Genomic DNA, 25,575 nt, shown 5'->3' on the forward strand with positions numbered 1-25,575 from the left:
GATTTTCATTTGTCCAAAATATTTTAATTTCGTATTTTGCAAATACATTTTAATGGTTCCAGAACTTCCATAAATTTTACTTCTTTGGACTCTTCTCAAAGCTCAGACCAGGACAGGAATGTTCTTCTATATTATACTGCTTCCAGAAGCTTCTGGGCGACAGACCATTGTCTGGATGTTCCTGCTCAGAGAAGCAAGACTGAGAGGCAGGAAACCACTAACCTGTCTCCTCTTCCAGTCCCTACCCATCTCCTCTCTATCCACCCTGGCCAGCCAGCCCTCAGACATGGATTACAGGGAGGGCCTCCGAAGGCAAAGGAGTGTCAGAGCCAAATAGGGCTGACAATGACCATTTACTGGGTTTGGGAGCCTAGCCTAAAAATCAAGGTTAGCAAGTATGCCGGGAGGTTGACAGTGTGCAAGATTAGCTAGCAATGTATGCCGGGAGGTTGACAGTGTGCAAGGTTAGCTATGTATGTGGGGAAGTTGACAGTGTGCACAGCAGTTTTTGAGCATGTGTGCTGCGTAGTTAATGAGGCATAAACTCACATGTGTGTGAGAGGAACTTGGTAGGCTGAGCCTCTTACCTCCTAGGCCTCCAAGGACACCGGTGTGCAAAGCAGAAATGAAATTCCTGCAGGGACTTCCTCGCTCTCATCTGCACATGGAAGCTGTGACCTAGAAGGCTGGGTTCACAGGCAGCTGGAGGAGTTAGCTGGGAGTGCTGGCAGGGCTGACACATGGGGGCCCAGGTAGGGAAGGCGCTGAGCGACAGGCAGTGCCACGGCAGAAACACCAGCTGGGCAGATGTCACCACGTGTGCCTTGTGCCCTGGCATGTATATGAGCTTGTGTACAGTAGCGCATGTGGCTGCATGTGCCAAGGTGCCTGCCTGTTTGTTACCAGACCTGCCTGGCCAGGGCCCTGCCCATGGAATGATGCCAGCAGGTGGTGTTAGCACGGGGCAGCCTCCTGGCAAAGCTGATGTCATGAATGACTGGAGAAGGCAGCAGCCTTTCCAGCTAAGGCCACACATGCACAGAGATGCCCCAAACCACACGCATGAAGCTATGTATGCATGGTTGCTTCTCATCAGAAGCCTGGGACAAACTAGTGTGCATGTGTGGTAGGGGCACAAAGCAGGGGGGGGGTCCCACCTCAAGGGGCTGCAGTCGTTAAATCAGTTAGGCGTCTCTGCTCTTTCAGGACTCAGAGCCACTGCTGGGCTGAGGGCACATGAGGGCTGTTCACTTTGCTCAGATGCTATTCCATCATATAGGGGTCAGGGTAGGGCTATGTCCTCTCCAGACTCGGGGTAAGTAGAGAAGATCTGGAATGTTGAAGGTAGTCAGGGGGAAAAGGTGTACCCTCTTCTTGGGTTTCTAGGTACGTTGAGAATATCCCCAGAGTTTTCCAAACAAGTCCTGAAGGACTTTATACCAAATCCCCCCAAGCCCCTGTGCTCATCCACCTGGCCACCATCCACTCTACCTTTTCATCCTCTGAGAGTAGACGTCAACTGAACACATCACTCCAGTTCCTGTTCTGTAGTCTCCAGACCCTCCCATTCCCAGGGACTCATCTGTTAACACTCTCAGGAAAGCTAAACAGATGTGTCAATCAATCACGGCAGCTGGATGGAATAGAGACAAGACTGGAACCCTCTCTGCCAAAGGCAGGTAGAGGAGCCACACCCAGCTTGACAGAGGAAGGAACTCACACCACTCAGCCACCAGAGGGCAGGCTGCACCTGCTGGACCACTGACCCATTTCTGGGACCTTGTTCTTGGCCATGAGTATCTTTATACTTATGAAGAATGTGATGCGTTAAGTCCCACCCGGGGTCGGGTAGAAGGCATCCGTTGGAGGGGGAGGGGGGAGACTGCTAGAAAGATGCTGGACACAGTGTGCTGAGGACAACAAGTCTTGGCAACTGGACAGATCATGTTGAGGTTGAGCTGTTGACCCCTTAAGGGTAATGTCGTGCCCTGATCTCAAGCATGCACCCATGCTTTGGTTATAAAAGCTTACAGGCTCCCTAACGTTGCTAAAGCTGGCTTGAGTTCTCCCGTCAGTCCACAGGCATGTTCTAGCTACATGGTACCCTTTCACAAAAAGTTATCTGTGAGCCCGAGCTGGCTAAGAGCACTGGCTACTCTCCCAGAGGACCCGGGTTCCAATCCCAGAACCCACATGGCAACTCACAACCATCTCCAGTTCCAGAGGCTATGACACCCTCTTCTGGCTTCCTCAGATACCAGGCACACACATGGAACACAGACAGGCAGACAGACAGACAGACAAAGCAGCCATGCACATAAATTAAAAATAAATCTTAAAAAGAAGTCATCAGTGGCTCCACTTTATCCCCAGGTTGAATTTCAAGTACGGCCTAGCTTTCTGGACCCCAGCCTCTTCCTCCATCACTAGCAGCCTTCTTTGTACATACTGGATGCAGAAATCCACTCAGAAGACTAAATCCCCTAAAAGTGATTGAGTAACATTTCTGTGATGACGCCCTACAGAAACAAACCAGCTCTTCCCTGCGATTATTTCTAGGTGTGGGCCTCCTTCGGGTGTTGTGCCCACTTCATCAGGCCTAAGACTCCAACACTGAAACACAGAGATGTGATGTGGGCGAGGCATGATGTGGCCTGCCTAGGCAAGAGCGGGACACTTTGGAACTTTCTGTAGAACCGTGGCCTGGCACCCACTGTGAGAGAAGGAATGTTTGCTAGAGAAACCTCAGCCGAGTCCCAAGGCGTCCCAGAGAGACGAAGACCTGAGGGCAGGTTCCACTGTGCACCCACCTGGCCAGCCACCAGGAGTCTTTGTCTGTCCAGACACGACTTCCCTCTTTTCCCAACACAATTGCCACCTTTAGGCTCTGTCCTTGAGTGGGAGAGTGAGAGGAAGGCACCATAGTCCTTGAAGGCAGACGCAGAAGAAGGCACGGACCCAGAGGCAGCGTAAAGGACACACAACACTGAGGGGACATAGGACCGAGAAACGGCGAGGTGCAGAGCTTCGAGGATGGAGAGGAGGCTGGGAGTGCCAGATCACCTCCGACAGGCTTGGGCACGCAAGTCACAGGTTGGGAGGCCACTCAAGCCCAACCAGTAACAGGCAGGACTTGTCCAAGCCCCTTCCACAACGTATCTGGAATCTGTTCGGTCCTCTCGGGTCCCCACTGCCACCAGCTCCTTTCTGAACTGGCTTCCTCTGACTATTGCGTTGCTCCTGTTAGCTGGCAGGAATCTTGTTAAAAAAAAAAAAAAAAAAAAACAAAAACCTATGCCAGATCGTTTCCACACCTCCTCCTTCTAAACAACACCCAGCGGCTCCTGCTTTATAAGGCTTTGCTTGACCCGAACCCTGTCCATCACCAGATCTGGTCTCAAAGCCCCGTTTCTTCCTGTACTCCACACTCACTGCTCCTCTCACACACACAAAGAGCTCACCGCCACACTCACTGAGGAGCAGTCCACCTGAACTAGAGGGCCCTTCTTCTTTTTTTTTTTTTTTTTAAGACAAGGCCTCAAGCTTAGCTCTGGCTAATCTATACAGATGAGGCTGGCCTGGCCCTTACAGAGATTCTCCTGCCTCTGTCTCCCAAGTGCTGAGATTAAAGACATACTCTATGCCAGGCTTATTTAAATACAATTCCTTACACTGGAAACTAGTGGGAAAGATGGCCGGACGTGGTGGTGCATACCTTTAATCCCAGCATTTGGGAGGCAGAGGAAGGTGGGTCTCTGTGAGTTCAAGGCCAGCCTGGTCTACAAAGACACTTCCAAGACAGTCAGGGCTGTTACATAGAGAAACCCTGTCTTGGGGGGGAGAGACCAATCACAACAACAACAACAAAGTAGTGGGAAAGATTGAAAAAGACCAGGCTGGCCTAGAACTCAGAGAGATCTGCCTGTAACTGTCTACCTCCCTAGTGCTGGGATTAAAGGCGTGCACCACCAGGCTGGGATCTAAAGCTGTTTTTCTATCAGTGACACAAGGGTGTTATATAAAGGCAGTATGTCTGGGACTTCTACCGATCCTTTTGACTATTTTTAAACCTCTCTGAGCCTTGATATGGTTGAACTTCAGTAGCTGCCATCTGTCCTCTGGACCCTGGGGATGCTTTCCTCAAATTCCCAAAGAGCCACAAAATACCTGGAGGCCTCCCTAAGAACTGCCACAGTCATGCCTAACCTGCGGGAGAGCAGAGAGGCCCAGCACCATAATCCCCAAGGCCTAGTTGAAAGCCCAGCAAACAGAAGGCACTCAATAAATGCTTCTGATCAGACAGTGACAGCCATTATTTCTCGTTTTTGTCATTCTTAGGTCTTCCCCTTTCAAGATCAAAAGCATTTGCCCATATTAGTTTTGATGTATTTGCTACTGTTTAATATTTAATTAGTTGATTCCTTTTGTATACATGGTGTAACAACTAAGGTATAGATGTATATTCTCCTAATGGTTAATCTGTGGGCACCTGTCTTAACTTCTACCTGCAAACCAAAGTACTGTGTAGTCTCCTCAGACCCTTTCTGTGACACTGTGCAACTATGTTATAGTTATAATGGTTACGTTAGGACATGGAAAAACACATTTTAAATTTACTCCTAGAAATAGCTGCAAAAACAACATCAAAACATGGACAGTATCAATAGACATGTTAACATAGAAAAGGGAAAACTGCATAGGCTCCACCCCTGGACAAAGAACTATAGACAACTAATACTGCCTTGGTGGGGTAGGGGGATGCGCCCCTGTGTGGCTACTCAGTACCAAGTGCTCAGCTCTCAGACACACGCACAGAAACAACAAAAGCGGATTCAGTTGGTTCTATTTATAATTGAGTGCACACTCATCTATACAGAGTGTGTGGCAATACTATTTAAAGAAAAAGAGGTTGTGAATTTGAAAGGGGGCATTGGAAGAAAGCAATGTAAAAATGTATTTAAATATGTGTACTTTGCCTGCATATATATGTATGTGCCTCCTGTGTGCACAGTGCCCTCAGAAGCCAGAAGAGGGTGTCCTATCCTCCACCCACCCACCCTGGGGCAGGAGTCACGGTTGTGAGCCACCATGGGCACTGAGAACTGAACACAGAACCTCTGGAAGCATACCCAGTGCTCTAACCATTGGACCACCTCTCCATCCTTGGACTCATCATTTTGAACATGTGGTTTGCTTTGTATTTTATAACTACGTAAATATCTTGTCAGCGATGACAAGGAGAAATGAAGGAAAATAAAGACTGACTTTAAGGGTGCGCTGGGACTTTGGGTAATACTTTTCTTTGACTTCTATTAATACATTAAAAGTCTTAGATGAACTGACAATGGGAGAGAAAGGGCCTCGAAGGGCAGAACACCTGTGCAGGACGGGCGCAGCTCCCAGCCCTGATCAGACACGCTGCTCACCGCAGTAGGTAGTGCTCAACAGAGATGAATTACCAGAGTGCCGTGAAGAAGCTACCGGGAGTTCTCAGCCATACACGGGATGGCTCTATCAACCTCCCAACCTGAACCAAGGCTCAGGGAGCCTGTGGGAAAGGAGGCAGAAAGCGTAAAGGCAGGAGGATGGAGGAAGACGGCTGCGGTCACCTGTACAAGATCAGACCAGGTGAACTGTCCAACAATGAGTGGGGTGGGGGCTGCAGGGCCCCCGCCCAAGGCTGATGGCTACTGCGGCAGGAAGTCGCTTCTCCTGAGTTCCCCATGCCTCAGTGAATGACTCCTCCTCATTCATGTGCTCAGGCCAACTGCAGCCAGTAGGTCAAATATACAAATGGTTTTTTTTTAAAAAATTGGTCAAGATATAGTGAATACAGAAGTGAACATTTCAAACGATAAATTTAAAATTAAAAAGAGAGAAAGGGTAAATGGGTGAAGGCGGAGGGGTTGGAGCTGAAGGACTTGAAGGAGATTTCAGGAAGCTGAGAACGGTAGAGGATGCCTGTAAGGCAGGAATTGTTACCGGAGGGTCCCAAGAAATCTCGGCCACAGAAAAAGCCAAGCTTCCTAGGCCCCTTTATCCTTGGAAGTACTCCCATCCTCTTCCTTAGCCGAAGGAAGGTAGAGCTTAAACACCAGGTGAGTCTAGCCACTCGGGCATAACCTCAGAACACGTGACGGGCTAATTAGCCATAGAGACAAAGCAAGTCCGGGATGCCACTGTGCTCTAATGAGTCTGGACGGCAGGTTAGAGCAGTCATGCCCTGGAGGGTGGGCTACTCGGTACAGCTTGCCTTCCTCAGCAAACGGACACTTGGAGCTTCACAGCTTGACTGCCCCAGGATATTCTGGGGTCCCTAAGGCGCTTTGATAAGAGCAGATACTCTTGGGTGAGCGCATGCCAAGGGCAGCTGGAACACCTTCTCCACGCACAGTACCAGGATGCCAATTGAGGTCTTGGGGTTTGGGAACAAAATGCTTACTTCTTGTCCAACTCATCTTTAACAGCAGCTCCTCAGCAGACATGCCTTGCTCGTGTTTCAGGCGAGGATCCCTGACCCAGGGCAGTCTCCCACAGTGGGGCTCTCCCGACTCCTTCGGTCTGCCGGCTCACCTCTACCAGAGGCGCTTCTGGAAGTTTCTTTCCAACTTTGCAGCCGCTCACCAATGAACACATGGCTTGAATGCTGCCAGTTCCGGGATCGCAGTCCCGAGGAAAAGTAAGGGAGTCTCGGCAGGCCTCCCCTCTTGAAAGCCACTAGGGGTCGGGGTGGGAGGCAAGTGCGCGCGCAAGCTGGCGACTGGGCGGAGCCAGATTTTCATCTCCAGACCGCTCATACGTCACTGGTTTCAGCTCCGCCCGGGCAGTGGTGATTGGTTAGGAGCGCGCACGAGCACCCCCCGCCCTAGCACTGTCCCGCCCACCGGTTGACAGGGATGCAAGTCGGGCCTGCAAGTTGGAACAAGAAGATGCAGGCACCGTAAGGCTCAGACCCTCCGAAGCTGGTGGGCACTTGCTCACGCCCATGCTTTGGATGTCACCCCAAACCTGACTGCAGCCCCATGTCCCATGTACTTGAGTCCTGGCCCAACTCTACTCCTACAGGCCCCTTTCCACACTCTAAGCGGCAGAACCCCTCGCCGAGGTGCCCACAGCTCCACGTGCCAAGAGGTCGAGCCTCGAGGACGCACTGTTTTGCACACCGGCTCTCATCCCGATTGCTTATGCGGACTGCGCGGTTCGAGCCGGGTCTGCAGACTCTCCCCGCACCTCACATCGCCTTCTCACTCCCGGGCCCAGTCTTCCCCTACGCCTCACCGCACACCCTAGCTCTAATCACCCCCAACTCCGCGCTGGAGACGCTCTGCAGCCTCCAACTTCGAGCCCGAACACTTCTGCAGCGTCGCTCCCAGTCCCCCTTGCGGAACCCTCCATTCCCAAGTCGAGCGTCAGGGATGTCCCTCACCCGGAACCCACTACCGACTGCAAATGTCTCCTACGGTGTCGGGCCTCGGGGTGAATAAACCTCCTCCGGCCTCAGCCCGCGATCCAGTTGCACCAACATTCCCCGCTCATCCATTCCGCGCTCCGCGGCCCACACCCGGATCGCTGAGCCGGCTGCTTCTCCCAGGCTCCAATGCACCCCCCCTCCACCCCCACCGACTCCGAGGGCCCCTGTTCCCCGCGCGCGCGCGCGCGCCACAGCCCTCGGCCCCAGACCACACCCCGCGCGCTGTGCCCCCGACTCGGCCCCGCACCCCTCTCCCTGGCGGGTGGCGGGCGGGCCAGCAGCGCCGGCAGCGGTGGAGGCCAGTCCTCGGGCTGGGACACACCCACCCGCCCGCCCTCCTAGCTTTCCTCCCTCCCTCCCTCCTTCCCTCCCTCCCCTCCCGCGTTCCCTCTCTCCCGCCCTCCCGCCCTAGCTCCGCGCTCGCTCCTTCCCTCCGTCGCCCGCTCGCGTTTCCCGCGGCGCCGGGCCTCCCGCTCCGCCTCCCCGAGCGCAGCTCTCCCGGGCGCGGCTCCGGGGTTCATGCTGACGAAGCGGCGGCCGCAACAGCCCAGCGGCGGCGGCGGCGGCGGGAGCTGGGGCGCGGGCCCCGGCCGCCTCTCTCGGAGCGCGGGGCCGGGCGGCGGGCGCGCCCGGGCGGCGACGGCGAGCGCCCCACCGCGCCGCGCCCCTGCGCGCCCCCTGCGCCGCGCCCCCGCGCGCCCCCCGCGCCTAGCTTGCGGGGGGCCGGGCCTGCGGGCGGCCGGCGCGGCGCGCACCCATGGACGGTCCGGCCATCATCACCCAGGTGACCAACCCCAAGGAGGACGAGGCCCGGTCGCCCTGCGGGGGCGAAAAAGGTGAGGAGGGGTACAGTCAGCTGCCGCAGGGGGCGTGAGTGCATCCCGCGTCGCCTGAGTTCTCGGTGTGCAACGCGCGGGCGTGGGGGAGGGGTGTACCGGGCCAGGGGGGTGCGTGGGTGTGGGGTGCGCCTGGAGCAGAGGGAGGCTGCGAGGGTGCGTGTGCCAGCTGAGCTCGTGTGAGTGTGCATGAGCGGCCGAGAAGTTGGGATCGGGTGTGTGCACTGCACAGAGCTGTTTTAAATGTGCATGCAGTGCATGTGACAGGTTGTGTATACACCTACTTGTATGCGCAGGCCAACTGAGAGATTGTAAGGGCGTGTGCGTTTCTAACAGATTGTGTTCCTGACAGGCTGAGTTTGTGGACTTATGTGGAGGTTTGTATGCATCTGACTGAGAGGTGGTGAAGTGTGTGCAGAGCCGGAGCCTGCAGACATTGGATATGGGTGTTCACTCCTGATGGAGTTGGTGTGTGTGTGCGCGCGTGCGTGCATGTGTGTGTGATCGTGCGCCTACGTTACCCAACTGGCACATTGGATGCATTGTGTCTCTCTACTGTAAGGGTATGTGCGAATTTGCCTCAGACCAAGAACCTGTGTGTACAGAAATGCACACATGCTTGTGCCTGCTTGTGCATAGCACAGTGAGGCTGTGTCTTGAGAGTAGTTGGTTGTGCAAGTGGAAGAGCGAGGTGAGGAGCAGTGCCGACCCCACAACACTACACACAGGCACATGTGCACACTTCCTTTTTAGCTCTTGTCTCGGAGCCACCAAATGGCCTGTCAGGAACTCCACAGCCTGGCACCTCAGACCTCTTGTGGGTGGAGCGAGCTCTAAGTGGCACTTGGGAAACTTAGGATATTAGAGCTATCTCTTTGGGGAAGCTGGTCAGGGGCTCAATGGGCAATGCAGTACTGTACCTGATTTGTTTGGGGACATATTCTGGCCCCAGTCCCTTTTTCTGTTTACTGTTTGCTCTTTTACTTGGTGTGTTGACCCCTCAGAACTGAGGTTGCCTCACAAGTGTCCTGCTGCCTGGACAGACTGTTTTGAAGAGTCAACCAATCTGGCAACTGACTCCTGCTTCACCGTCCTGCCATGTGTAGTACAAATACCTGGCTCCCCCTCCACTCCCGAAGGACCTGCTTGCCCCCTCCTGGGCTGGCCACAACAGGCCTTGGAAAGAGTTAAGCTTTCCTTCCAAGAGCCTCCACCCTCTGTGCCTGTGCAAGGTCTGGAGCCGTCCTGGGAAGTTGGATGGAGCAATTCACACACACACACACACACACACACACACACACACACACACACACACACACACGCTAGCTAGGACCCCTGGGCATGCTCAACACAGAGAGCCTCCAGAGGTCTCCTCAGGGTGGGATTTGCCATCCCGTTCCACTCTGTAGACTGTAAACACCTGTGTCTACAGAGTGTTTTGGTTTTTTTTTTTTTCCTAAACATAAAATAAAGAATTCAAACTCCTCCACCCAGAAATCTTCTATGCCCTATAAATGAGCTTTTAAAAGTACACAAGAAGATATGGAATGAGTCCCATCCCTACCTGAGGCCTAAGTGGATAGCAACTCTCTGGTCTAGCCTTCCCACCGTGAGGGCCTGAGTTCTTGGGGCCCTGGCTGGGCATGCCCTCAGGAAGAGTCTTGGAAGGAAACATCAAGAGAGTTTAATGAAGCCAGTGTTCCTCTCTACTGTGGCCCAAGAGCAGTCCTTAGCTCTCGTACCAAGAGGTGTGGCAGGAAGCTAGGGAGTACTTGTGGGCACCTGGGCTCACTCCATTCGGCTCAAGGAGCAGGCAATTTTGCAAGCTCCCCCTGTCCTTTGTTCAGGTTCCTGAAGCTGAGTGGGACGGTGGGAAAGCCAGCCCTTGCAGTGCTGCTGAAGGTGCTCGCTCTTTTCAGCTTCTTGACATTGCTTCTCTTGACAAGGCTTTTCATATCGTCAACAGCCTATTTCGTTTGTTTTCAGTGTCAGATTGGTTACCCGTTAACTGATTAGGGGAATTCCTTGCCTGCTGTCCCGGGGTGAGGTACCTGGCTTGTAAAAGCATTACAATCCCACCAACATGAGGGTTTTTTGTTTGTTTGTTTTGTTTTTTAACTCTTAAAAGTTAATATAATTTTGATCAGTTGTAGCATAACAAAATACTCAAGAATTGATTCTTCAGCACGTGGGTGCTGGAACTGAACCCCAGGTCTTCTATAGGAACAGCCAGTGCCCGTAACCCTTTAGCCATCTCTCCTCTCCATCCCCGGCTGTACATGCACCCCCAACTCCCCCCGTCCCCCTCCAACTTGCGTTCCTTCCACCTTCATGTCTATTTCTGAGAATCAACTTTTGAAACAGCTTCTTCAGAATACTAAAGCCCCAAACAGGTTCAGCCGTGCTTCCAGGTTAGTACCCTTCACATAGGCAGAACATATTCTGCATAATTTAAATGATGACAAACAATCCTCTTGTTATTAAATATTTGGTCTGCCATGTTTGGCAGTGCCTGTGGTAAGAAAGAGATTGGTGGTTTAAAAATGTTTGCTTTCATTATTTATTCTGTAAAATAGAAATGGCGGTGACCGCCCGAATCACCGTTGGAGGGATAAAAGGTGACGAACACTGAGGACTCCACCCAGTGTTCCAGTGGGCCGCTACTCCGCACACCTCTGTTTCGGCGTAGGTTTGCAAAGGGAGTTGAATTAGCTCTCAACACAGTACATGTGCTCGTGTGCCTCGGAGATGGGTGTCGCTGTCAGCTTAGGCTGCCACACGGGGCTTATTCCTTTCCCTTGTGCTTGATTGGATTGATAGTGTAAGGCTACAAGGAACAGTTTCCCCCATCGGTTAACTGTTCCTACTTTGCTGTCACATAGCACTTAGGAAAACAGACATGAGATAGGAACAAGAAAGTCGAGGAAGAAGAAAACTGACTAGGGAATCTGCGAGCTACCATTCCCACGTCATTTGTGTTAAACATTTAAGTGACTTCCTATGTTCAAAACTGTTAGATGTTTGGAAAGTGGGTCCTCTCAGTAGACTTGGGAGAAAGTTTAAAAAAAGGGTACATATTTTTCTTGTTGTTAAGATTTACTTTTATTTCATGCGTTTGGGTGTTTTGCCTGCATGCATGTCTGTGCACCATGTATGTGCCTGGTACCTGTAGAGGCCAGAAGAGGGTGTTTGATTCCCAGGGACTGGAGTTAAAGCTGGTTGTGAGCCACCACGTGGGTGCTGGAACTGAACCCCAGGTCTTCTGTGGGAACAGCCAGTGCTCTTAACCATTTAGCCATCTCTCCATCCCCAGGGGTACAGGCATTTTAAAGAGTCATTTAGAAAAGTGTGAGGAATACTTTTGGCTGCAAGTAACAGAAAACCAGGCTTCCTGCAGCCCAAGCCAGCTCCTCCTTTTCCAGCAACTGGAGGTTGGCTGCTATGGCTCTCACTGAACAGCCCTGACTTCGGTGCCAGCACCCAACCCCCATGTTGCATCCTGTTGGCAACCCCTCCGGTCACTCCAGTCATCCTAAAGGTAGGAAAAGAGAGAGTCAGTCATGTTTACCCCTCTTACCTGCAAAGCAAGCCATCCCCAGAGATTGCTCAGAAAACTTTTGTTCATGTTTAATTGGCCAGACTGGGTCACATGACCTCCCTTAGCCTCAAGCAAAATCAAGGCTTTCCAGCCTGTCTAGCCCTTGTAGGAGGGAGAGAAGACAGAAATAGAGAGACCCAGTGTTAGCTGTGTCCTCAGCACCAGCTACACTCCTGTGCTTCTGTCACAGAGGAATCACCTCATTTGCACCCAGTGTGCACAAGGATGTCGCTGCTGGCTGGCTGCCTGGCTCTCAACAGTAGCATTTCCAGCCGTCCCGTGTCAACAGGCGGGTCGGTAAGGTTGGACTGGGGGACATCAGTCCTGCAGAAGGAATGCTACCAGATCGTTGGAACAGATGAGCTAAATTACAGCTGAATATGCAGACACATGACTTTCTGAGACATTTCAAAGCGAGAAATTTCAAGAATGACATAACAGTGTGATCCTATCTTGGTTTAAAAAAAAAAAATCAAATACAGAGAACTGAACAAATGCCTAGAAATACACAAAAAAAGAATCTGGGAGGACGTATGTGCACAGGGGTGGTTCCCTCTGGGGTGAAGGCCTACTGGCAAGTGAGGGAATTTTGCTGCTTTGTTTAAACATTGATAAAAGTGTGTGTGTGTGTGTGTGTGTGTGTGTGTGTGTGTGTGTGTGTGTGTTTGGTTTTGGTTTTTTTTCCCCCTGAGACAGGGCTTTTCTGTGTAACAGCCCTGGCTGTCCTGGACTCCCTTTGTAGACTAGGCTGAACCCACAGCAACCACCTGCCTCTGCCTCCTGAGTGCTGGGATTAAAGGTGTGTGCCACCACGCCCATCAGCTGATTTTTTTTTTACTAAGAAAGGACATTTCCCCTAGCTCTTTGGAGAGAAATAATTTGAAGGAATTGTACACTAACAGAACAAACTCCAAGAAACCTCAATTACTATGCAAAAATACCCAGACGGTTTCAATGCTCGCTTGAACAGCTTACTCTTTCGTAGGCTAATGGGTTTGCTGAGGCTTACTGCAGGCAGGTCGGCAGTCGGTCAGTGTCTGTGCAGAGAACGCAGCCCACAGCGCTTAGCCCGCTTCTCATAAATGTTTGCAGCCCTTGGTCATTTACAAAATATAGCCTTAAATCTCTAAAATTTTGTTTCATGCGTATGGGTGTTTTACCTACATGTATGTATGTGTACTGTGTGCATGGGGCGCATGCTGAGGCCAGAAGAAGGAATCAAACTGAGACTGGGGTTACAAACAGCTGTTCGTTGCTTTGTCGGGGTGCTAGGACTTAAACCCAAATCTCTGGCTTTTAGTTATAACTCAGAACCTCTAACCTTGGAGGCGCTGACAAAATTACAGCTGTGAGAACTTTCCTACCAGCGACACTCATTTTGGATGGCAGGATAGATTGCAGGAAGGTTCGGATTAACATTTTGTTGAGGCCATGTGAGACAGGCTCTCAGGAAGTTCTGGCTGCCCAGAAATTCTGTGCTGCCTTTACCCCCTACGTGCTGGGATTGCCAGTGTGCCCAGTTAATTAAGTTTTGTTTTGCTTTGTTTTTTGAGACAGGGAGTTTCTTTGTATAACAGTACTGGTTGTCCCAGACTCAGTTTGTAGACCAGGCTGGCCTCGAACTCACAGAGATCCGCCTGCCTCTGCCTCCTGAGTGCTGGGGTTAAAGGAGTGAGCCGCCACACCAGGCTAGTTCAGTTTTTAAAACTAACCTTTTTGTGGTGATTGTGGTTATTGTTGAGACGAAGTCTCCCCTGTAGCCTTGTCTGGCCTGGAACTACCTGTGTAGACCAGGATGGCCGCATGCCCAGAGACCCCTGCCTCTGCATCCCATGCTGGGATTAAAGGTGTGTGCTCCGATCCTGACTTAAACTTTTATTTGGAATTCGTGTCTTCTTCTAAGAAATAACAGAACCGGGTGTGGTGGCTTGTTACCTCTGTACCCCAAGCTCTGGAGACCAAGATCACAGACTCCAGGCTAACCTGGGGCAGGACCCTTCAAAGAGGAAAGAAAGAAACAGGAGGCAGGGGAGGCCCATAGAGCCTGTCTCCTTCGCCAGGATCCTCTCAGTGTGACTATTTTGAATGGTTTCACAGCCAGGATGCTGAGAGTGACCTTATCAGGGCAGATGGTGCATGACCTGGAAGCACTTGCTCATTCTAGCCACACCCATCGCCCTTCCTCCACTGCCCCTTCTTAGCAGGCTGGCAACCCATAATCTATTTCCTGTTGCCAAAATTGTGTCAGTTCAGAAGAAGTGTTAGCTGGGTGGGAGCAGACAGAATGCGATCTTTTCAATCCTCCCACCCGCCCTCCAACCCCATATGTCTCCAGAGGGTCATTCGGTTGCTGCCGTGTTAATATTTGTCCTTCTTCATTGCTGTGTAGTGTTCAGTGGTGCGAACATTACCATAGTTTGATTGCTCATCCTCTGAAGATAATCGGGGTTATTTCGAGATTTGGGGTATTTTGAATAAAGCTGCTTTAAACAGCTGGGATTAAAGGCATGCACCACCACCACCCAGCCTCCCTTTCTCTCTCTTAATAGCAAGTATAAGGCATCTATTTCTCTAAAGCCTCTCAAGTATTTAGTGTTGTCATTTAAAAAAATTATTTATTTGCGTACATGTCTGGTACATCCTGCTTTTGTCACTCTCTGCCTTATTTCCCTGGGACAGGGTCTCTCACTGAGCCAGGCTAGTGACCAAGTCCTCGCCACCCTCATGGCTCCGCTGCACACAGTGCTTGCCTTATAGACCTGCGCAGCCACATGTGTCTTTTTATGTGGGTGCTGGGGATTAGAACTTGGCAAGCACGCTAACCTACCAAGCCGTCATCTCCCCAGCCCCCGCTCATCATAGATAGGGAGTGACAGCTCATCATAGTTTAAGGTTAAATGGCGCAGGCAGAGAAATAGTGTAGAGTAAGCCACAGAAGTAAAAAACAGACCCACACCAATATGCCCAGCAGATTTTAATTAGGCAAGGACGCACAGAAGTTCAGATGGAGAACAGGGGTGAAGGTGCCCACTCCGCAAGCACGAGGGCATGAGTTCCAGTCCCCACGCCCTTGTAACAGGCCAGGCACAGCTTGACTCTCATCAGGGGTTTAAAATTTTCAGTAAACAAATCCTATCAATGCTGTACTCTGCTCTGACGTGGATGCCCACGTCAGCCTACAGACATGTGGTGGGTGTTGCGTACTTACCTTGTATCTTGTCCTCTTTGAGCTAATCCTCTGAAGATGAGCCCACTGCTCTGCCCTGAGCTTTTCTGTGGGTTCCTACAAGTCTGAATGTAGGAGGTAGCCATGTCAAGTAAGAACATTCTTTTTCTTCTTCAGGTCTGCATGCCTTTTAAGAAATGTTTTTTCTTGCTTTATCACACTGACTAGAACTTGGACCAGTAGTATATCACGTGTCTGACGCGGATGGATGTCTGCTGGCTCCTGTCTTACTTTTCTGTTCCTATGATAAAGCCATAGCCAAGGCCACCTACAGAAGAAGGGGTTTCTTTGTGCTTAGTGGTTCCAGAGGGATAGGAGCCTCTCACTGTGGGGAGGCATGGCAGCAGGAACCGGAAGCTGAGAGCTCACATCTTCAGCCACACTAAGGAGGTAGACAACAGTTGGAAGCAGGCGTCAAAGCCCCTCCATCTAAGCCTCCCCAAACACTTTCACCACCTGGGACCAAGAGTTCAGATGCCTGAGACTGTAGGGACTTTCTCATTCACACCACAGCAGCCTCCAGCGTGAGCGTGAAACCATCACTGTTCACCAGTAGTGAAATATCAGCTGCCAGAGTTTTGATTCCTTGGGTTGGTGAAGCTCCCTTCCACCCTGGCTTCTCTGAGTTTTAGGGATATTGACACGTTCCTTAGGCTTTTTCTGCTGGAATGAGTATAGTCACGCTAGTTAATATGACAGTACATACTGACTTTTGAATATGGAACCAGCTTGACATCCTTGAATAAACTTTCCCTGTGTTGCATGGCTCTTTCCTGTGTTGATAAACTCCGTCTGTGAGTGACACTATCCATAGATTTATTTACGTATTTATGGTCACGTATGTTGTTTTCCCCTTGTTTGGTAGCTCCCTCATGAGCTGTGTCAGGGAGCCCTCTGTCCAGGGTTCTGGAACCAGTTATGTGGAATCAGTGTGTTAATTCTCCACTGAAACCATCCTGGCCTGGACATTTTTGGGAACAGTTTTTAAATCTCCAAATTAATTTTTTTCAGTAGTTGTAGAACTGTTTAAATAATCTCTTCCATATGGGAAGACTTGTGATAGAGTGGGGTTCTTGAGGTTTGATATACCTCATTGAAGGTGACAGATGTCAGAGCATGGAGCTACCTCTGGTATTTATTCCCCCGTGTCTTTCTGATGTGTACAGAGCAGTAGCAACGAGGCCAGCGGTCATCTGTGTTCCCGTATTGTTATTTTTTTGTCAGTTGTGCTAAGGACATCTCAGTTTCCTTGGATTTTGTTCTCTCTCTCTCTCTCTCTCTCTCTCTCTCTCTCTCTCTCTCTTTCTCTCTCCTGTGTTTCATTGTATTAATTTCTGCTTGGTTTGGTTTTTTTCCCCCCTAATAAATGTGTTCAGTGTCACACACTTCTGAGCACTGCTACAGCAATTCCCACAAATTTCTATATTTTCATTTCCCACGTAATTCTATGGGGTTGTTAAATAAACTTCAGTGTTTAGAACAACATTGGGGTCGTGGCGAAATTGAGCCGAAAGCTCGGTACAGCCAGGGCCAAGTGTGCTTATCCTCCCCCACTGTCAATACTAGCGTCCGTGCACTGATTGCCGTTTTATGACCTGTGTTGACTTGTCATTATCACCCAGCACAAGCAGTGCACATTAGGCCTCACGGCCACCATTGTGGGTTTATTAGTTTACATAGAGGTGCGGTGATATGTACCCACTGTTATAGCGTCTAACAGAATGAATTTACAGCCTTAGGAGTCTCTGCATTCACACATCCTTCCCGGTCCCCACCCTCCGGCAACCTCTGGCCTTTTTCACTGCCTCCATAGGCTTGCCTTTTCTACACGACTCCCTGGCTGGAGTCACAGGGCGCGTAGCCTTTGCAAACTGGCTTTCTTCGCTCTACATGCATTTAGACTTCCTTCGTGTCTTCTCGTGGTTTAAAAAAATTTTTCTGTTTGTTAAGAGTTCTTACTGCTGTTATCAGAAGACCAGAGTTCAGATCCTAGTATATCCATTTCTGGTGGCCTGCAAATTCCTGTACCTTCAGGTCGAAGGGTTCTGACTTCTCTGGTCTCTGTGGTGTGTGTGTACATGTGTGTGTGTCTACAAATAAAATAAATCTTTAAATAAAAGAATTCATTTCTCTCCCTGTGCGTGTGTGTATGTGAGAGCTCATATGTGTGTGTGTGTGGTGTTTGTGTATGTATGTGTGTCTACAAATAAAATAAATCTTTAAATAAAAGAATTCATTTCTCTCCCTGTGCATGTGTACAGGCGTACGTGCTTGTGTGTGCAGGTGGATGTGAGAACCAGAGGTCAGTCTCACGTGTCTTTCTTCAGGAGCTGTTCACTTTGTTTTTGAGGCATTTATTGGCCTGGAGCTCACCAATTACGCGAGGCTGTGGTTTCCACACCCTACCCCCCGCCCCCCACCCCCAATTCCTAGGAATCTGCCTCTGCACATCCAGCGCTGGGATCACAAGTGCACGGCACCATGTTCTGCTTGTAGTCTGTGTTCTGGTAACGGAGCTCGGGTCTTCATGCTTGTAATGTGGACACTTTACAACGGGGCTACCTTCCCCGTCCCTTCAAATCCATTTGACTTTATTATTGAGTAATACTGCGCTCTGTAGACGTACAACAGCTCAATTATCGGTGTTCACTCACCGAAGGACTGCAAGGTTGCTTTTGAGCTTAACAAAATGAACAAAAATTGCCATGAACAGCTGTGTCAGAGTCTCTGGTAGAGGCAAGTTTTCGATTCATCTGTGCAAGTACCCAAACGAGATTGTTATGGTAAGAGATCGAGCTTAGTTTTAAACCAAACTGATGAACTGTTTTCCAAAGTGGCTTTACAATCCTTAGTTTTCATTAGTTTAATTGTGACGCATCTTGGCATGGATTTCCTTGGATTAGCTTATTTCCAGTTCATTTTGCTTCTTGGGTTTATGTCTCTTGCCAAATCTGGGGAGTTTTCAGCACCGTTATTTCCTTGGGTCCTTTAGCACCCTACCCATACTCTCTGCTGAGATACCAGTGGCACCAAGATACTATCATCATCATCATGATTATTATTATTATTATTGAGATTTAGTTCTCCTTATTTCATATGTATGGGTGTTTTGCCTACATGTATGTGTGTGTATTACAAGTGTGCCTGGTGCCTGTGGATGCCAGAAGAGTACATAGGACCCTCTGGAACTGGACGTATAGAGTACGTGAGCCGCCACCTGGAAATGGAACCTGGGTCCTCTGCAGGAATAGCACGTTCCTAACTTCTGAGCTGTCTGTTCAGCCACCACTGTTACATTGTGATTGCCGTCCTGAAGGTTACTCAGTACTGTACCGTTTGGGTGAGTTTTGTTTTGTTTTTTTTCCTTCAGTCTCTTGTTGTCCAAATTGGGTAATTTCATTATTCTCTCTTCGCTCATTGATTTTATTGCCTGCGCTTTGCTGTAGCGCCTACCCACTGGGATATTTTATCGCACAAGCTTTATGTGCAATGTGCGTGCGATGTATGTGCAGTGTGGGACGCACGTGGCCACATGAGGCTGACATCAGGTGGTTCCTCAACTACAACACTCTACGTCTTACAGCAGAGTCTCTCACTCCACAGCTCACTAATTTTTCTAATCTAGCAGACATCTTGCCCTGGGGAGGCCCTGCCTTCACCTCCTGTGCAATGGCTGCTAGGGAATCTCAGCTCTGGCCCTCACACTTGTGTGGCAAGGGCTTTATCCAGTTAGCTGTCTCCCAGGCCCCCGGTGGTTGTGCCTTTTAATTCTAAGTTTCTGTTTATTCTGTATAATTTCTTCATGCGATGGCTTTCTATTTGGCGCCCTGTTTGTTTCCAGTGTGATTCGGTTGCTCTGTTGAGGCATTTTTTTTTTTTTTTTTAAATCGTGGCTACTTTGAACTCTTAGTCAGGTGAGCCTATCATCTCTATTATTGTGGTGTTTGAGACATCCTGGGTTCCAGTACAACAAGGGAATTACAGTAGAATCCTGGAGGTTGGCCTGCCTTGTTCCTGTTCTCTCTCTTTTGGCCTCTTCTGACGTCTGCTGGACATGGCGGAGGGAGTTCAGTGTCCACGTGGTCTTTAATAAGCTACCGAGGAGTGGCCTCATTGTCTCCCTGCCTCTTCCCACGCCTCCTGTGATACCATCTCAATCTTACTGCTGGGCCAGGGTCCTCGGTGGCCCTGTGGTCGCTCGCTACTGACGTTGCTGGGCTCATTGCCATCCCTGCTTGGTCTTCTTTGTCCCCACCAGAGCTTATGGTGTAGATCATTCTACCTAATGAGAGTAGAGTTCTTGGTCGGTAGCCTATCAATTCCCTATAAAAAACAAAATAAGAACAAAAAGATAAGAATGAACTAAGTATAAAATCCAATCCAGATCAGTAGGACTTCTGTGGCACCAGCTATTTGATCAGCCTGGAAAGGGTTAATTCCTAAGCTTTGGCCTTCACATAAAAATTAAGCTCCAAATTCTGCAGTATCCTAATATGTGTGTCTTTTTTTTTTTTTTTTTTTTTTTTTTAAGCTGATATTTTGTTTGGTTAGTGAGACTGTTCAGCCTCATATCTTCAATTTTATTTCTCAGTTAAGAAACTCTTCCATTTAAGTAAACAGAAATGCCTTCTTGGGGTAAACATGCAATAGTGTGTCTGGATTTAGTGCACATGGCCAGGGGCTGCGGAAGTCTGGCTCTGCCTTGGAAGCGGGTCTGTGTGCTTTTCCCTTTCTCTACTGCTGAGGAAGAGGGTCATGTGAAAGTGCTGATGGGTCACTGGACCTTTTGACCAGAAAGTGGTAGAAGACAGGAAAGAACTGGCCACAAGCGAGTCTGTGCACACACGTGCATATGTAAAAGTCCCTCCATCACTGTTTGGGAGAGAGATGGTGCTGAGGCCTGTGGTTTCTAGCTACTGGAAAGGGCAATGAGGAATTCTCCTGGGTAATATTGAAATTATAATGTATACCTTAGAAGTTACTTCTTGTGTCTTAAAATCTTACCCATCCGGTAATTAAAGTTCAGAGTGGGGAATGGGCATGGGGTGGGGGGAGAGAGGGAAATGGGGGGAGGGAGGAGAACGGGAGATGGAGTGGGGGGTGGCAGGGGGCGAGAGGAGGAGATGGTGTGGTGGGGGATGGTGGCAGGGGCGGGGAAAGAAGGTGGGGAGAGAGGGAGGTGGGGTGGGGGGGTGGCAGGTGGGGAGAGGGGGAGATGAAGGGGGGAGCGGGGAGGAGAGGGGGAGAGTCTTTTAAAACTCTTTTTTGGGCTGGGAAGATGGCTCCATGGAAAAAGCGCTTGTTGCACAAAGTTGAGGGCCAAAGTCAGAGCCCACATCAGTGCCAGGCGGGGTGGTGGCTTGCCTCTAACTCCCGCAGTCTGAAGGTGGAGATGGGATCCCAAGGGCACACTTCCTTGCCTGACCACCTGACAGATGCTGCCTCCATGAGTAAGGCGGAGGGACACCATGAGTAAGGAGCTAGGACACCACCAGTGTCACCCTCAGGCCTCCACAGCATGCACACATGAACGGATGTGCACCCTCCCACACATACATGCATGTTGGGTTTTTTTTTTCTTCTTTAAAATATATGGGTTTTTGTTTGGTTGGTTGGTTGGTTGCTTGCTTGCTTGCTTGGTTTTTAATGGGAGTACATAGTGATTCAACATGGAGTCCGGCGATTATCTGTCTTTCTAGCTCAGTGCTAACGTAGAGCAAAGACTCCAAAGCTGCTTGAAGCTCTGGGTTGGGACTCGGACATTTGTGTTGGGAATCACAACTGCAGACACTGGTGGTTTAGTCCTCCAGAACCAGGGCCTGACAGAAAGCCGTCTTTAGCAGTTCCGAGGATTATGCAATCCCCTAACAGTGCGTGTTGCTTCTGAGTAGCTCTGTCGAGTCAAAAGCCGGAAGGTTTCTTTGTAATTATGATTTGTATTAAGGCTTCTTGCCAGAATGTTCCCAAATCCCTGGACTGTAGAACACTTTAAAAGTTGAGGAGAAGTAGCTGAACATTTGACGACTGGCGCTATTCTTACTCCTCCAAATTAGTACGTAACCGAAGACCACAGGGTGACGTTCCAGCATCCTGAGGAACAAGATGCTTTACTTTGTCAGCATGGCTTGATACGTGCAGCCTCGCAGGACCAGTAAGACAGCATCGTGCTTCAGACTGTCCTGCACGAGTCGGACCAAGAGTCAGCTTTCACGCCTGGCCTGGCCTACGATAGTTCTGAGCGTTGCATTTGCTTAGGAAGCCGTTGACTTCGCGTCCAAAGACCCCAGTCTTTCCATTCTCCTTCGGGAAACAGAGCATAGCCACTCTTGTCTTGACTACAGTAGTGCAGTTAATGACAGTCATCAAGCAGTTCTGAAATCTATATTGTTGTTAACTCTGTCTAACATATGAAGCACCAGCTGGGTATGTGCTCACACGCGCGTGTGTCCAGGTGTTGATGCAGGTGTGTGTGTGTGTGTGTGGGCATGCATGTGGAGGTCAGAGGTCACCCTTAGGTGCACTTCCTCTAGCCCCCTAACCACCTTCCTCCTTGAGTCAGGGTTTCCTGCTTAGCCTGGCTGTCATTAGTTAAGCTGGACCAGCCAGGCTGTGAGCCCTGTCTTCATCTCCCCTGCTATGAGCTGCTGAGCTGTGTGTGTGTGTGTGTGTGTGTGTGTGTGTGTGTGTGTGTGTGTGTGTGTGTGTGTGTGTAGGCTGTGGGAGGGGGGGGGGTGGGGTGGGGTGGGGGGGGGGGTGGGTCTCACTCAGGTCCCTGCACTTCCAAGCACTTTACTTACTAACTGTGCTGTCTCCACCATAGGAGACCCTCCCCCCTCCTCCCTCTCCCCCTCCTCCTCCTCCACTTTTTTCTCCTCTTCATCCTCCTCCTCCATAGTCTTTGAAATGAGTCTCTCTGTCTAGCCCAGGCCAGCCTGGAGCTTGGAGTCTTGCTTTAGCCTACTGAGCCATAGGCGTGCCCTGTGTGTTACACCTGATCTCCTTGGTTGATTTTTACATTTAACATATGGGTCAAGGTAAGTTTACAGAAAAGAAAAATCACACCTTTTGGTGAAATAGGAGTGCACAAAGCTTTGTGAGTTTGACAAATGTCGTGAAACCACCATTAAGAGAAAGTGTTTCCACTGGCCCCAAGATACTCTCTCTGGCAGTTCCATTCTGACCCCAAGCAGCCATGTGACAGTCCTGCTGATACTCGGCTTATCTGTCTTTGATATTGTCATCTCTTGTTGCGTGACTAAGGATCTTCTCGCGCTGGGCTTTTCTTTTCGGTTTGTTTGTATTGGCAGTGGAGATGGAACCCAAGGCCTTGTGCTCACTAAGCCCTAATCCCAGCCTCCTGTGATGCTGACAGTCCCCACGTGAGTGTTCTGCTGTTCATTTAAACATTCCTATCTAGGTTTGTTTGACTTCTTATTATTGATGTCATTTAAATATAAAATGAGATTCAAGTACTTTGCTTCCTATGTGTTTTGCAAATATTTTCACCCAGAGTATGCAGTATGCTAGGGAGTAGTAACCCAGGGCCTTGCACATGTCTTTTGTCTTCCCAGGGGGGCAACTTGTGGTTAAGAAAAACACAGGAGGCAGAGGCAGGTGGATCTCTGAGTTGGAGGCCAGTCTAGTCTACAGAGTGAATTCTAGGATGGCCATGGCTACACAGAGAAACCCAGTCTCCAAAGGACCTGGGCTGGGTTCCAGTGGGTCAGACACCCTCTTCTGACCTCCCGAGGCACTGCATACACCTGATGGCATAGACGCACATGCACGCAAAATACCCATACACACAAAGATAACATAAATAAGTCTTTTATATATTAAAAAAGCACATAATGTAAAATCTACCCTTTTGAAGTGTACAGATCACGGATACCAAACACATTCACGTTGTTGTGCAGCCATTACTCCATCCATCCCATAATTCTTTCATATTGCAGAATTGGAAGTCTCCTTTCAGTGGTAAGTGGGCATTTTCCCTCTCCACACGTCCCCTAGCAACCACCATTGTGCCTTCTGTCTCTGTGATTTGATGCTCCATACTTCATCCTTGGGAACTGGTTTATGTCTCTTTAACAGAATACCTTCAGGCCTCATCCGTGCCTAGTGTATGTCGGAATTTCCTCCTGACAGACTGTTATTTCAGAAGGAAATGGTGAATATTGTTCATCTTTAATTTTGACGTTTCATGACATCTCTTTGTCTGCCTCCTTTGCTTACCCACCCACTCGTCTGTTGACGGACACTTCCATTGCCTCTGTGGTTTTGCTTTTGTGAGTCGGGTACAAACATTTTGAGTTCTTGCTTTGAGGTTTGAGTTTATCCTTACAGTAATGTAGTTTTGCTGGACATATGGCAGGTCTCCTTGGCATGCTTTCGGAAGTGGTGCTTTTCAAGGCTTTCCTAATATCCTGAGCACAATTGATATTTTTCTAGGTTTTGTTTGCCTGCTTGCTTCCTTGGCCTCAGGGAGGATTGAGACTCCTGTATAGCCCAGCCTTGAACTCCTCTCAGAACTCCTGCCTCAACCTCCCAGAGTCCTGAGGTTTACAGCATGAGCCACCAGCCCTGGCTTTTCAGGGTACGGTAGGTATCCTCTTGCCTCTGCCTCTACCTCCTAAGTGCTAGGATTAAAGGTGTGTGCCAGCATCCCCCAGCTTGTAAAGATATTTTAATATAGGCTTTTAAGCACAAGGATTAGGAGAGAAAGAGCCACTCGAAAGAAAATCGGGTATGTCTAAGTAAGGGTTCAGGCTCCCCAAGGGAAAGCCATCCACCTTGGTTTGTTGAGATAGTATCTCTCACGGACCTCTTTAATAGGCTAGACTGCTGGCCAGCAACCCCAGGGACCCGCCTGTCCCCACCTCCCCAAACTGGGATTTCAAGTGTGCACCTCCAAACTGGGCAGCTTTTTTTGTTTTTGGCTTGTTTTGTTTTGTTTTCTTGAGACAGGGTTTCTCTGTGTAGTCTTGGCTGTCTCACTCACAGAGATTTTCCTGCCTCTGCTGGGATTAAAGGTGTGCGCCACCACGCCTGGTGAGGCAGCTTTTTTGTTTGTTTGTTTTTTGTTTTTGTTTTTTGAGACAAGGTTTCTCCATGTTAGCCTTGGATGTCCTGGACTCACTTTGTAGACCAGGCTGGCCTCAAACTCACAGCGATCTGCCTGCTTCTGCCTCCTGAGTGCTGGGATTAAAGGCATGCATCACAACACCCGGCTGAGGCGACTTTTTTTTTTTAAGTCATGGTTTCTGGAAGTCAAATTCAAGTCATTTTATCAACTGAGCTAACTCCTTATCTTTGAGCCTTCATTTCACAGTAGTAAATACCTTATAGAGTTATTATGAGAATTAAGTGATACACAAAAGGCAATTGCCAAATATATAAATGTTTAGCAAACACATCCTAGATTAATGGTTACCGCTATCTCTGACTGCTAACTCAGCAGACAGTTGTGGAGCAACACTCTGTCCCCTTCAGCCCCGACAGGTTCCAGCATGTGCATGTGAACAGATCAGCCATTGTATTTGAACATTTTTTTATTACATTGATAGTGTGTGTGTCTGTGTGTGTGTGTAAGGGTGTGTGTGTGTGTGTAAGGGTGTATGTGTGTGTGTAAGGGTGTGTGTGTAAAGGTGTATGTGTGTGTGTAAGGGTGTATGTGTGTGTGTAAGGGTGTATGTGTGTGTGTAAGGGTGTATGTGTGTGTGTAAGGGTGTATGTGTGTGTGTAAGGGTGTGTGTGTGTGTAAGGGTGTATGTGTGTGTGTAAGGGTGTATGTGTGTGTGTAAGGGTGTATGTGTGTGTGTGTAAGGGTGTGTGTGTGTGTGTGTGTAAGGGTGTATGTGTGTGTGAGGGTGTGTGTGTGTGAGAGGGTGTGTGTGTGTAAGGGTGTATGTGTGTGTGTGTAAGGGTGTATGTGTGTGTGTGTAAGGGTGTATGTGTGTGTGTGTGTATGTGTGTGTGTAAGGGTGTATGTGTGGAGGTCAGAGGACCACTTGCAGCAATTGGTCTCTCTTCCATGAGGGCCCCAAGTATCAACTCAGGCCGTCAGGCTTACTGGCAAATGCCATCACCCACAGAGCCATCTCACTGGTTCTGCCTATTTTCTTGAGATGCTTAAGCATGGTGCTCCGGGAACAGAACATGCAAGGGACTACGGACCCTCACCTTCATGGCTGCCATGTGTTATATAAGACATGACAATAATGTGTCAATAATAAGACACATGCGTGTCCACTGTGTGTCAGAGTCACAGAGACGTTACGTAACTCAACCGTGGTGTGAACCTACCCGGTTGGAAAGCCAGGAGTTAAGACTAGTTTGTCTGGCTTTGATGTTAAAAGGAAACTTGACTATTGCAAACCCTTTCGATTTCTGTCTTGAGAGACAGCAACCACATTTCTCTGGAAGATGCTTCTTCTTGCTCACA

The 25,575-nt window shown here is 49.4% G+C and overlaps 1 protein-coding gene across 2 annotated transcripts in view; it reads left to right on the forward strand.

Annotated features, from left to right (window-relative positions):
• The first annotated feature begins 8,171 nt into the window (after nucleotides 1–8,171).
• Ctdspl (CTD small phosphatase like) overlaps nucleotides 8,172–25,575 on the forward strand; it is a 110,097-nt gene continuing 92,693 nt past the window's right edge. Inside the window, exon 1 of one of the 2 annotated variants that reach the window (XM_051140817.1) lies at nucleotides 8,172–8,307. In XM_051140817.1, coding sequence (XP_050996774.1) covers nucleotides 8,229–8,307 — 79 coding nt within the window. In that variant the 5' untranslated portion in view covers nucleotides 8,172–8,228. The remainder of the gene's footprint in view (nucleotides 8,308–25,575) is intronic. The other variant, XM_051140818.1, reaches the window with a different exon arrangement.

Source organism: Acomys russatus, chromosome 32 (assembly GCF_903995435.1).
Source record: "Acomys russatus chromosome 32, mAcoRus1.1, whole genome shotgun sequence".
Taxonomy (NCBI): domain Eukaryota; kingdom Metazoa; phylum Chordata; class Mammalia; order Rodentia; family Muridae; genus Acomys; species Acomys russatus.